Raw genomic sequence first — 12,081 nt, forward strand, 5'->3', positions numbered from 1 at the left:
GACTATATTTCCATGCTACCTTTCCCTCAAATTCTCTCTGTAGCAAACAGTAATAGAATACGAATCATGAGCCAGGAGCTATGCTAGATGCTGAAGACATAAAGTTGAATAAGGCACAATAACTTCCCTGGGGGCAATTACTGAGATTTTGGGAATACATAACTCGACTGCACACATCGATTTTGCGTTGGGAAGGCTTCACTCTGACCATCGCACCTAGGCGATCTCCTTGGCCCCACCCACAGAGTTGCATCATTCACTTGGCTCCGCCCCCAACGAGGGGGCCCTGTCCCTGTCGCACTAAGGGGCGGGGCCAGCAGCGCTCACCCAGACTCCCAAGCGCGCAGTAGCGGCAGTGACGTGACGCAGGCGCGGACCTTCCTGGAGGCCGAGGCTCTGTGGACAGACACCTTCCCTTCTCCGCGGCTGGAATTCCCGGCGTCACTGAGCATCTGCGCGCGGATTTCCACAGCCCCGGTTCCGGTCCGCGAGTGCCTGGTAGCCGCGCACCACCTTCGCCCAGCGCCATGGCCGCGGCCGGTGGGCCCGGAGCGGACAGACGCTGCCCTCTTCTCGGCCTCCTTTTGCTTCTGATCGCAGGCCCTGCCCTGGGCTGGAACGACCCTAGTGAGTACTGTCTTCATCGCCTCTTGCTGCCTGCCGCCCTGCGCCTGCTCTGGGAGGCCCTGCGGGCGACCATTTTCGTTCCCTTGAGCTTTTCTGCCCTAATTCCTCATTTTCATCCCCTTCACTATTCATAGGTGCCTTTTCTCTTCCCAGACCTCCGCCGGGAGAGCGGGGACCGTTGAGGAGTTGGTGGGACGGAACGACTCTGTATTCTTAACGTCCCTTCCTTCCCTGGACTCCTAGAAATTGTCCAACGTCACTTCTCGGGCAACGGCCCACATCCGGGTGTCTGGCGGGGAAAGCTCAAGGCTCACCTGCGCTTCTGGCTTTGTTGTCATGACTACCTGATGTCGCTGGCTGTTGTCATGGCTGCCTGTTGCTAGGGCTGGCAGTTTCCTTGACACTGTCAGCGTCGGAGTCACACTTAAGGGATAGGGCAGCAAGCCTGTAGGTAGGTGAGCAGATCATATATTTGAGCTTAACTCATGCTTCTTATTGTGACCATTACAGTGAAGCACATTGCGTGACGCTAGCTCTTCTGTTTTTCACCCTATTCTGGAATAGAAGAAGTATTTTCATCTTATAATTTTTGTGTGTGTGATGGAACATGATGTGACTTTTAGGGAAAAGGTTCTTTTATATTACTATGTTATTAGACTTCTCTAACGAATTTTTGTGGGATCAATAATATTACTTATAATTAATATATGTATGTGTGTATATATATCACATACATACAGATTTCCACTTAATAAATGATGTGTGCTGTTTAATTGGAATTAAAGAATGCCGTTTAAACGTTTAAAATTCCATTTTTGCTCTACGGAGTAAAAATGTTAAGGGCTGGTGGGCAGTGTACCAATATTGCATTGTGATTTGGTGATAGGAAATGCCTATGTTTTTTAACTTAAGCAGCAGATTTTCTACCCCCCTCCTACTTTCCATCTTTTTGCTCTGTTTTCTAGGAAATTTTCTTATCTTTAACTTTTAATAGTTCTATTGAGTTTTTCATTTCAGCTGCCCTGATTTGAATTTCCAAGAGCTCTTGTTTTGTTCTCTGAGTGTTCTTTTATAGTAACTTTGAGGATATCATAGCTTTAAAAAATTTTTAAACAGTTTTCTTCTCTCAGTATAGTCTCTCTTTCCTCCAAAGTGTTTCTGTGGTAGTTGTATTCTATGTTAGGGGCTTTCCTCATAATTTTTAGTAATTCTTGGCTGTCTGCTCTAAATCAAGGGGGTTGTATTCTATGTTAGGGGCTTTCCTCATAGTAATTCTTGGCTGTCTGCTCTAAATCAAGGGTGCGAACCAAAAAGCTGATTGGAAGCTATTAGTGTATGATTACTGCTTTTGAACTTTGAACTTTACAGTGGGGTGACCTGGTGACCATAGGGATGCTTGGGTAGTTCTTCGTTTGGGAACTCCTGATGTTAGTATATTTAAATATTTCTTTTTCGGTTAGGTTACAAAGGGAATAGACTTTCAGTCACTCACTCAGAGGGCCAGGGAATGGTTGCTAGTGTTTTGTGAATCAGGTGGGGAAAGAGGTTCATGCTTTCAGCTTTCAGAGTCATGCAGTTACTGGAATCCCTTTTATGTTTTTGTACCTATGCTCTCTATTGTGCCAGATATCCCCTAGTACAGAGCTCTAGGGTTTTACCCTCTCCAGACATTTTCCTTGGTGGAGAAGGGGCAGTGGCAGCAGCACAGAGTTGGGGAGAGGTTCTGGGATGTAGCTTCTTTTCAGGAAGCTTTGACCTGCCAATTCCCTGTTTTATTATTATTTTTAGGGCTTCTATTATTTATGTCACATTGGTTCTCAGTTTTCTGCCTTCCTGGTCTGGCATTTGGCTTTTATGTCCATCTACTCACCTACCATTATACCTCCTGTAGGCTTGCACCTTTCCAAATTCCTTTGCCATCTCCTTTTCTGTTTTACATGATGTCGTTCGTTCACATCATCAAAACAATCAATTTATTATAGTTTTAGTAGAATTTGGGTGGTAGAAAATTCTGATAATTTGACATGTTGAATATAGGAAATTAGGTCCTAACAAAATGGTAGAGAGTGATGCCTGCCACATACAGCAATGAAAAGTGGGTTGCTCACATCAAGCCTCTTGACATCCACGGAGTTAATTATGGGGTACGGGAGCGCTGTCAGGAAACCCAGAGCCCCCACGACTGCTTGCTTGCCGAAGGACCCACACTGCACAGTCTGCTTGCCACACCTGCCTGGAGTTTCTGTTTTGGGAACTACAGCTGGAAGAGTTTTTGGAATCCTCTTAGCTTTGCAAGGAGGCTGTCATTTTGAGGGTGAAATGGATATTGAATGAACCAGTCCACAGTCATCTTCCATCATAATCCAAGGGTGATAAGTAGGAAGACTATTTTCCAATAACACTTTAAAATTCATTTATGTAATGAATGCCAGACATAATGTCCTCGTCTTGATTTTTTATTCTTAACCCTTTGAGTGCCAACCAATATCCTAGGAACTATGCTAAAATTGCCAAGGCATTTTTGCTGATTTTACAGCAGTTTAGGAAAAAAATTATGAATCACAAGTAAATGAAGTTACATATTCAAAAACTTAAGGAAACCTTTACTACATTTGTTTTCATTTTTGACATATATTGTTTGCTGATTGTATTATAAAATACTAATAGAAAAAAAAATTGCGATAGCGCTCCCGGCACTTTTGGCGAAAGACAGGAGGAGTGCGCACTCGTGCTCCCTGGCACTATAGGGGTTAAACTTCTTTGTCAATGTGATTTTTAATTTGTAAAACAGTTTAAATGTTTTGACTTTTAAAGTTGTGAAATATTTTAAATATTTAAACATGTACACAATGAACACCCATATATACCCACCACCCATTTTTATTGAATCTTCACATTTTATCATTTTGGCAGCAAATCTCCCACCCCCAAAGTAATAAAACATTAGGGATAGAGAGCTAGTTAAAGCCTCTTCTCTCTGTCTCTCCTCAGAGATTCTCATCTGAATTTGGAGTTTAATTATTCTTGTTTGTGTTCCCATACTTTCATAATATATACATTATATACATTATTATGTAAACATTAACAGTATGTAGTACTGTTTTGCTTGTTTTCAAGGTTTATGTAATTCTGTCATACTAAACATTCTGCAACTTGCATTTTGCATAAATGTTGTTACTATTTCTAGTCTGATTCATGAGTTCCAGTTCACTCATTTTAACTACTGTAGAATATTTCCATGGTATGAATAAAGCAAAATTTTATTAAGTTATTCACCTGTTAGCACTTAAGTCTTTAATTGTGCTTCAGAAACATTGATGTATATTTTTTGCTATTTTAAGTATCCGTTGATGTTGTTGTACCATAGTATATTTCAGCATATAAGCAGTTTAGGGGTTATCCACCCTGAATTGATGAAGGGGGGCCTTAAAGGTGTGACCACCTGAATTTTGTGCAAGAAGCCTGAACGCTGTTGGTATGGCTTTGGGAGAGTGTTTCCTCTTCTCTTTCTTAGTCATCCTCAAACGACGAGAAAGACCCTTACTTTTCAGAGTATTTAATATGACAAGAGTTTTATTTAACTGTCTTAAGTTTGGCAAGGTATTTACTATATGGTTATCTGTGTTCTTACGATTTCAGACAGAATATTGTTGCGGGATATACAAGCTCTTACCCTCCACTATGATCGCTATACCACCTCCCGTAGGCTGAGTCCGATTCCACAGCTGAGATGTGTTGGAGGCACAGCTGGATGTGATACTTATACTCCAAAAGTTATACAGTGCCAGAACAAAGGCTGGGATGGTTACGATGTACAGGTAATATTCATTACATTGATGTCCGTCTAAATGGGATTTTTATTTAATAAAGTGTTTATCGGGACATTATTCAGTATTTTGGAGAAGAATATATAGAAAATCTCAGTTTAACCTAAAATATATAGACGTAAATCAGTCATTTATTCTCTGGAAGAAACATGCGCCAAAAGAAATGAACTGATTTTAAAGCCTGGGAATATTCAAGACGTTAGTAAATTTTCAAAGCTTTTCACATACTTGGGGGGAGTAGAGGATTTCTCCTGGGTGTCATTTTTATGTCATTTCCTCAGGTACCAACCTGCCCTTAAGAAGTAAAGTTAAGATGATAAGGAATTGTAGGTTGTAAATGGGGTATATGTGTCCCTTTTGTGCTTCACACACTTGATTCTAAAGTTGTTTTAGAACTGAGGGTGGCTGCTCCTGCACAAAAGCATTTCCATGGGCTTCATTTGTTGTCTTTGGAACTGGCATTTTGTACTTAGGTTGGACCATCTTTTTGAAGTTCCAAAATTTATTCTTTAGAAGTTTATTGAATGAATTCAATTTAAATCAATACTAATATATTTCTACTTTGTATTCTGCCTGCTTTCAAAAGAATTTAAGATAGTTGGTTATTTGCAAGAAACTTGTGTTGACAATTGCCACTTCCATCAGCATGATAATTATGCATGGTCTGTGAACCAGGGGCGTCTCAGTTCAATTCCCAGTCGGGGCATGTTGTCTTGGTTGCGAGCTTGCTCCCCAATGTGGGGATGAGGGAGGTGGCTGATCAGTGATTCTCTCATCATTGATGTTTCTGTATGTAACTACCATAGCTTCATATATGATGCTGATTTTTGAGCCTCCTCATTTAAAACCTATTTTAAAAGCATCTTGAACAACAGTGGTAAAAAGTTCAAATTTAGAAAGTTTGCTTAAAATTTGTAAATTAGGGAATACTTAATATGTACAAAGTAAGTCCTTACATCTATATGTAAAGATGAAGGAATAATAATAAAATGAACACTTAGGTACCCACCACCTAACTTAAGTGGTAGAATATTAACATCACCAGTATCTTCAAGGCCTCTAGCTTGCTCTCCTCCCAACGCAGACATATTTATTGTCCTGAACTTTATCATTTTTTGCTTTATTTTGCAGTTTTATGGCAGTTAGATAACCCAAATGATAATATATTAAGTGAAAAAAAACCTTTTGGTTCTAATAACTTATTTCTGCTTTTCTTCACAGTGGGAATGTAAGACTGATTTAGATGTTGCATACAAATTTGGAAAAACTGTGGTGAGCTGTGAAGGCTATGAATCCTCTGAAGACCAGTATGTACTAAGAGGCTCCTGTGGCTTGGAGTATGACTTAGATTACACGGAACTTGGCCTGAAGAAATTGAGAGAGTCTGGCAAAAACAATGGCTTTAGCCCATTCTCTGATTATTATAAAAGTAATTCCAGTGGCATCAGTGGACTGATTACCATCGTGGTGCTACTTGCTATTGCCTTCGGAGTTTATAAGTTGTTCCTTGGTGGTGGTCAAGATTCTCCTCCACCGTATTCTGAGTCTCCTCCGTATTCTCCCGGTTTTCAGGGATTCACCAACTCAGCAGGACCCCCTCCCCCGGGCTTTAAGCCAGGGTTCACAGGTATGTTTGCTGAGGCAATGACACTAAGTAGGGTTCGTGTGAGGTATGAATCCTGTGCAGTTTCTGAAATAGAAAATGGTTACCACAGGGAAACCAAGCAGATTTGTCTTTTCATTTTATTTTTTACTTTCAACTTCTTTTATCTTTTTTGTTCTGTTTCTTTATAAGGATATTTGTGATTATTATTTTAAGGATGCATGATTAAATTATAAATCATCTTAATCAGAAAAGCTTGATCAGATTTGGTAATAAGCATTTACCTTTTTTTTTAAATCCTCACCCGAGGGTGTTTTTCCATTGATTTTTAGAGAGAGTGGAAGAGAGGTGGAAAGACAGAAATATCAGTGTGAGAGAAACACATTGATTGGTTGCCTCCTGCACGTGCCCTAACCAGGACTTGGGCTAGAGAGGAACCTGCTAGAGATGCACCCTTGACGGGAATAGAACCTGGGACCCTTCAGTCCGCAGGCTGATGCTCTATCCACTGAACCAAACCAGCTAGGGCTTTAAACATTTACCTTGAACTTTTGTCTCACACCATACATAAAAATTTATTCAGGTATTATAGATCTCAATATAAAAGGTAAAACAATTAAGTTTCTAGATAAAAATGTAGGAAAAAAATATATAATATATATTATTTTTTTGTAGGAAAATATTTGTCATGATCTTGGGATAGGCAAAAATATCTTAGAACACAAAAAATACCATCCATGAAAGAAAAGATGGATAGATTAGACTATTTAAAATAAGAGTGCAAGCTATATACTTGGAGAAAATATAAGACACATATCCAACAAAAGGTGCATATGTAGAATATATAAAGAACTTCTACAAATCTAAGAAAAGATAGACAATTCACTTTTAACAATGGACAGGATTTGAACAGATATTTTATAATAAAGAGGATATCCGGATATCCAGATATCCAATAAAAGTATGAAAAGGTGTTTAGCATTATTAATCTGGAGAATGCAGATTAAAAGCATAGTGAATTCATTATTAACCACTATAATGGCTAACATTATATGCTAAGTAGTCAACTGAGGGTAGTCAGCTAGAACTTATTGGTAGGAGTTAGAATGGTAAAACACATTGGAAAACTCAGTATCTCCTAAATGTACACCTATTCTATGACTCAGTAGTTCCATTCCTTGATACATACTAAGAGAAATGCATGTATACATACACAAAATATCATGCACAAGAATGTTCATAGCAGTTTTATGCACAGTAGCCGAACACTGGAAATGAGATGTCCATAAACATTAGAATGAGACAAATTGTGCTTTCTTTCCATGGAATACCACACATTATTTTTTAAAAGCCCCAAACCTGATATATACAGTAATAGGATTGACTCTCATAGATGTGATTTACCAGACCAAAAGAGTACCTACCATATGATTCTATTTATAAAGAGTGCAAGTATGGCTAAAACTAAAGTGTGGTGAAAGAAGTCAGAGAAAGGCTCATCTCTGATGTGGGTGGGTGTCTATTGGGAATGGTCATGAGGAAGAAGCTTTCTGCGTGGTAGAAATGCTTTATTGATGTGAGTAGTGGTTACATGCACAGGTACATATGTATAAATTTATTAAGTTTCACACGTTTGATTTGCATACTTTATGTATATTACACATTAGTTTTAAAAAAGTTCCTCTGAGCAGAAGATACCTTTTGGTTCCTTTAAGACCTGACTTCCCACCTGATACAAATATCTGGCTGTCTCCACTTGGGTTCCTCCATTAGACACTCAAACATAGCTGTCTCCTGGAGCTTTTAGAAATGTTGATGATGCAGAAGGGAAGTAACTCTGATAAGTGGGAGTCATTTTCTAATAGCTCATCTTAAGCAGGGCAAATGTGACCTTATAGGAAGACCCCTCATCCTAAAATAAATCATTAGTTATAAACCCATATTTTACTAAAACACTTTGAATTCAACTTGTTTATAAGTTGAGGCCTGAGTATAGTAAAAAATAGTACTACAGATGACATGGATGTGGCGAAGGCCTGGGGGAGAGGGCAGAGGCTGAGTGGAGTGGGGCATGGGGACATCTGTAACAATGTCAACAATAAAAAATAGTACAGATGAAATAATTGAAATATCCCATTATCTTTGGTTCTATAGGCTATGTTTTGTTTAAGTGAGGATACTTAATAAATAATTTTTATTTCTAGGAACTCCTGGTGCAACTTACGGTTTTGGCAGTGCTTTCACAGGACAACAAGGAAATGCAAATTCGGGACCAGGTTTCTGGACTGGCTTGGGAACTGGAGGAATATTAGGATATTTGTTTGGCAGCAATAGGTAGGCTTTGCATTTATCTCACTTGGTCTTTAATTCAAAATTTCTTTAGAGAGTTCTTTGTTTTGCTTATAGTTTGACTGGATTTGATAAGGAAAATAAATTATGATGAATTACCCTTATTAAATCAGGTTCTTTGGCGGTGGGGAAAGGTATACTATATGTGCCGTGATCAATATTGTGTGTGTTACTTTCTTTCATTATATTTCTTCTTCCTATGTCATTCTTATTAGATAACATTCGATAGGAAAAAGACTTTACTTGACATCTGAGAAAATAGGCAGGAAAGAACAGTATTTGGGGAACAGAACTCTGGTTTGGTAGGAGAATGACAGAAGTAAGGCTGGAAGAAACTTAGGGTCAGATTTTGGAATGTCTTCAATATTATTGGTAGTTTAAGTTTAGATTTTATTCAAGTTTGAATTCAGAAAGAAAGCTGTTTCTCCCTTTCATTTTCTTCCTCCATGGCAATGACCATAACAATATCAGAAATATGAAACAGTATTTAATTCATGTTAATCCTAATATACCAGAATATTGAAGAAAAAACACAATAAAGATTTTTATCTGATAGTGTAGGGATAGGAAGGTATTTAAAAATTAAATGCACAAGAAAAATACTTGATATACTTTTATGTCTTTATAGGGCAACAACACCCTTTTCAGACTCATGGTACCGCCCGTCTTATCCCTCATATTTCGGCACAGGAAGTAGCCGTGCTTACTCCCCGCATTGTGGAGACTCCGGTAACTATTCAGCATGTTCAAGTTCACAGACAAAAACCAGAACAGCATCAGGTAAGAGCAAAAATATGGAAGTTCAGAAGATGATTAACTATATATTTAGCAATCATGGTTTTATTTGGTATGCACACCAAAAATATTAATAGCATAATTAACTGAGATTAAAATGTAATTCAAATTCATCCTTTTCTTGCACTTCTAAACATTCTTTAAAAATCAAACAAGGATTTGATTTAAATTTCTGCCACCAACCAAGGATTTAACTGAAACCTTCCTGGACATTGGTGTCCATATTTGCTTAATTCTGTGATATCTACGGATCGTTTAAGTCAGTGGTTCTCAACCTTCTGGCTCTTAAAATACAGTTTCTCATGTTGTGACCCAACCATAAAATTATTTTTGTTGCTACTTCATAACTGTAATGTTGCTACTGTTATGAATCGTAATGTAAATATCTGATATGCAGGATGGTCTTAGGCGACCCCTGTGAAAGGGTCGTTCGACCTCCAAGGGGTCATGACCCACAGATTGAGACTGCTGCTTTAAGTTCTAAAAGGGAATTTTCTAGGTAGAAATTTGAATTTTTAAAGTTCAGTAAAACTCAATAAAAATTGAACCGTATTTTAAGTAATTGTCAAGATTTTAATTATAATGTTATAGTTACTAAGAGGACATTTTGCAAAATGCAAAGATTCTTAAAAACAACTATTTGGAGTTAAACATCCAGCTAATTAGCAGAGAATGGGAGGTGGTAAGCAATGAGGCAATAATGGGATGCTGCATATTGAGTGTCTTCTTCAGCAGAGGGAAGTTATAGAACAATGATTAATTCTTGAAATTGGTAGAATATATTTAAATAGGTTTTGAAATGTAACAGTGGAATTCTCCTAATGCTGCTGTGAATATAAATTAATATAATCACTTTGAAAAACTGTTTGGCATTACCTAATTGAACCCAAGACTCAGCAATTTCATTCTCAGATATATATCAATAGAAATGCATATGCTTGTATACCAAAAGATAAGTACAGGAATGTTCATAGCATCCCTATTCATAATAGCCTCTTACTGGATTACCCATCAGCAATAAAATGGGCGAATAAATTGAGTTATTGATACTATGGACTACTGTGCAACAGTGAGAATGAATACATAGTTGTATCCAATCATGTGGATAGGTTTGCCAAATAGAAAGAAAGTAGGCACAAAAGAATATATACTAGAGGAGTACAACATTCATATTTATAAATATACATGTTTAAAAACAAGCAATACTAACCTATGGTGTTGGATGCTAATCTTAGCTAATAAAAGAGAAACATCCAAATTGACCTTACCTCCACTACACTCACAAAGCCACGCCCACCAGCCAATCAGGAGCGAGTATGCAAATAAACCTAATCAAGATGGCGGCAGCCACGGAGCTGGAGCCAACAGGAGGCTTGGGTTGCTCCTGGCGATGGAGGAAGCCAAGCTTCCCCCCTGCCCTGGCTGGCTGTGTACTCCGCTCAAGGCTACAAAGTTTCAATTATAGAAGATAAATAAATACCAGATACCTGCTTCTAGTTGCTGTGGCCTTTGCTCAGGGAGGGTCTGGGAGCCTGGGTTGCCCGGGGCCGTGGCCAGCCTGCAAACAGACATCAGCCCCTCACCCAGGCTGGCCCCGCCCCCCCCCACCGGGGACCCTCACCCCATGGGGGCGTGGCTAGCCTGGAAACCACCACAGGCCCCGCCCCCAAGCTGCCCCACCCCCCAAGGAAACCCCCGCCCTGATCTGGGGCACCCTTCAGGGCAAACCAGCCGGCCTCCACCCGTGCCCCAGGCCTCTATCTATACTAATAAAAGGGGAATGTGATAATTAGACTGGGAGACCTTCCAGGAGACCTTTTGGACGTTCTTCTGGACAAAGCCATGGTGGTGGGGCTGAGGTAGAGGCAGTTAGAGGCCAAGAGGGGAGGGCAGTAGTGGGTGATCAGGCTGGCGGGGCAGGGGGCATTTGGGGGTGAGCAGGCCAGTAGGCAGAGTGAATAAGGGCAGAGCTGAGGGACCGCAGGCCTCACTGTGTGGAGCAGCTGCCGCCGGGCCCCGCCTCCACTGTGTGCACTGCCATCTTGTGGCAGCTATCTTGTGATGACATTGCACTCAAGGGCGCGAGGACCACCTAGGCGTTTATTAGTATAGATGTAACTACATAGGGCATGACAAAAGAAAACTCATTCTCAGTGGAAACAAAAATTATAAAAACCATAAATATCAACTAAAATGTATGGGATTTATATGAAGAAAATAGTAAAACATTACCAAATAACTTAAAGGAAACCTGAAAAAAATCAAGAAGACTTTTCAGGTGGGAACACTGTCATTTTGTAACCCGTTAGCACATGTGCATGTGTGGCCATTGGAAAGTCTGAAACTCTCCCCACATTATTTCTATTTACCCCTGGAGTTGTGAGAGGTGGTAGGACATAGCTTGGGCTCCATTGGCTTTCATGCTTTTCGACTTAGACTTTGAGTATTGCCTGAACCACATTGGCCCCAAAGTAGACTACATCTTTGCTTTACTGGACTAAAAGTTATTCGCTGCAAGCAACTTGAGTAGACTTGATGATGAATGGATGATGGGGAGGGCTGTTTTGGGGAGGAGCTGCACTTTGTCGTGCATAGCCCTGTTCCATCAGGGCTCACATTCTCTCCTCGCATGTCTCTATTCACTTGCTAACAATAAAATGTATTATGTTGTAATTTTACAAGCAATTCTAGTGCATTTAAAAAATAATATAAATTTTACTCTTTTCATTTAGGATACGGCGGTACCAAAAGACGATAAGAAAGTAAAAAGTTGAAGTCAAACACTGGATGCAAAATTTCTGATTTTTCATCACTTTTCTCTTAAAAAGGGCTACCAGCAATAACTGGGAAAGGGAATATTAAAACATTCTGTGGTGTTTT

General features: G+C 39.5%; 1 protein-coding gene across 2 annotated transcripts; it reads left to right on the forward strand.

Annotated features, from left to right (window-relative positions):
• The first annotated feature begins 256 nt into the window (after positions 1 to 256).
• Positions 257 to 12,081, forward strand: SARAF (store-operated calcium entry-associated regulatory factor). Of its 2 annotated transcripts, none has more exons than XM_006765621.2 (6): positions 257 to 627; positions 4,267 to 4,445; positions 5,676 to 6,081; positions 8,262 to 8,391; positions 9,092 to 9,186; positions 11,934 to 12,081. In XM_006765621.2, the coding sequence occupies exons 1-6, from the start codon at positions 528 to 530 to the stop codon at positions 11,957 to 11,959; spliced, it is 936 nt and encodes a 311-aa protein (XP_006765684.1). In that variant the 5' UTR covers positions 257 to 527; the 3' UTR covers positions 11,960 to 12,081. The 2 variants fall into 2 exon arrangements, with proteins under 2 accessions (XP_006765684.1, XP_006765683.1); XM_006765620.2 differs by having other exon boundaries at positions 302 to 627; positions 9,035 to 9,186.

This window comes from Myotis davidii, unplaced genomic scaffold, assembly GCF_000327345.1.
Source record: "Myotis davidii unplaced genomic scaffold, ASM32734v1 scaffold93, whole genome shotgun sequence".
Taxonomy (NCBI): domain Eukaryota; kingdom Metazoa; phylum Chordata; class Mammalia; order Chiroptera; family Vespertilionidae; genus Myotis; species Myotis davidii.

Coding starts and splice junctions, on each gene's coding strand:
- SARAF (XM_006765620.2), top strand. CDS start 528: ATGGCCGCGGCCGGTGGGCCCGGAGCGGACAGACGCTGCCCTCTTCTC. Junction 628..4,266: donor CCTGGGCTGGAACGACCCTA/GTGAGTACTGTC, acceptor TTACGATTTCAG/ACAGAATATTGTTGCGGGAT. Junction 6,082..8,261: donor CTTTAAGCCAGGGTTCACAG/GTATGTTTGCTG, acceptor TTTTATTTCTAG/GAACTCCTGGTGCAACTTAC.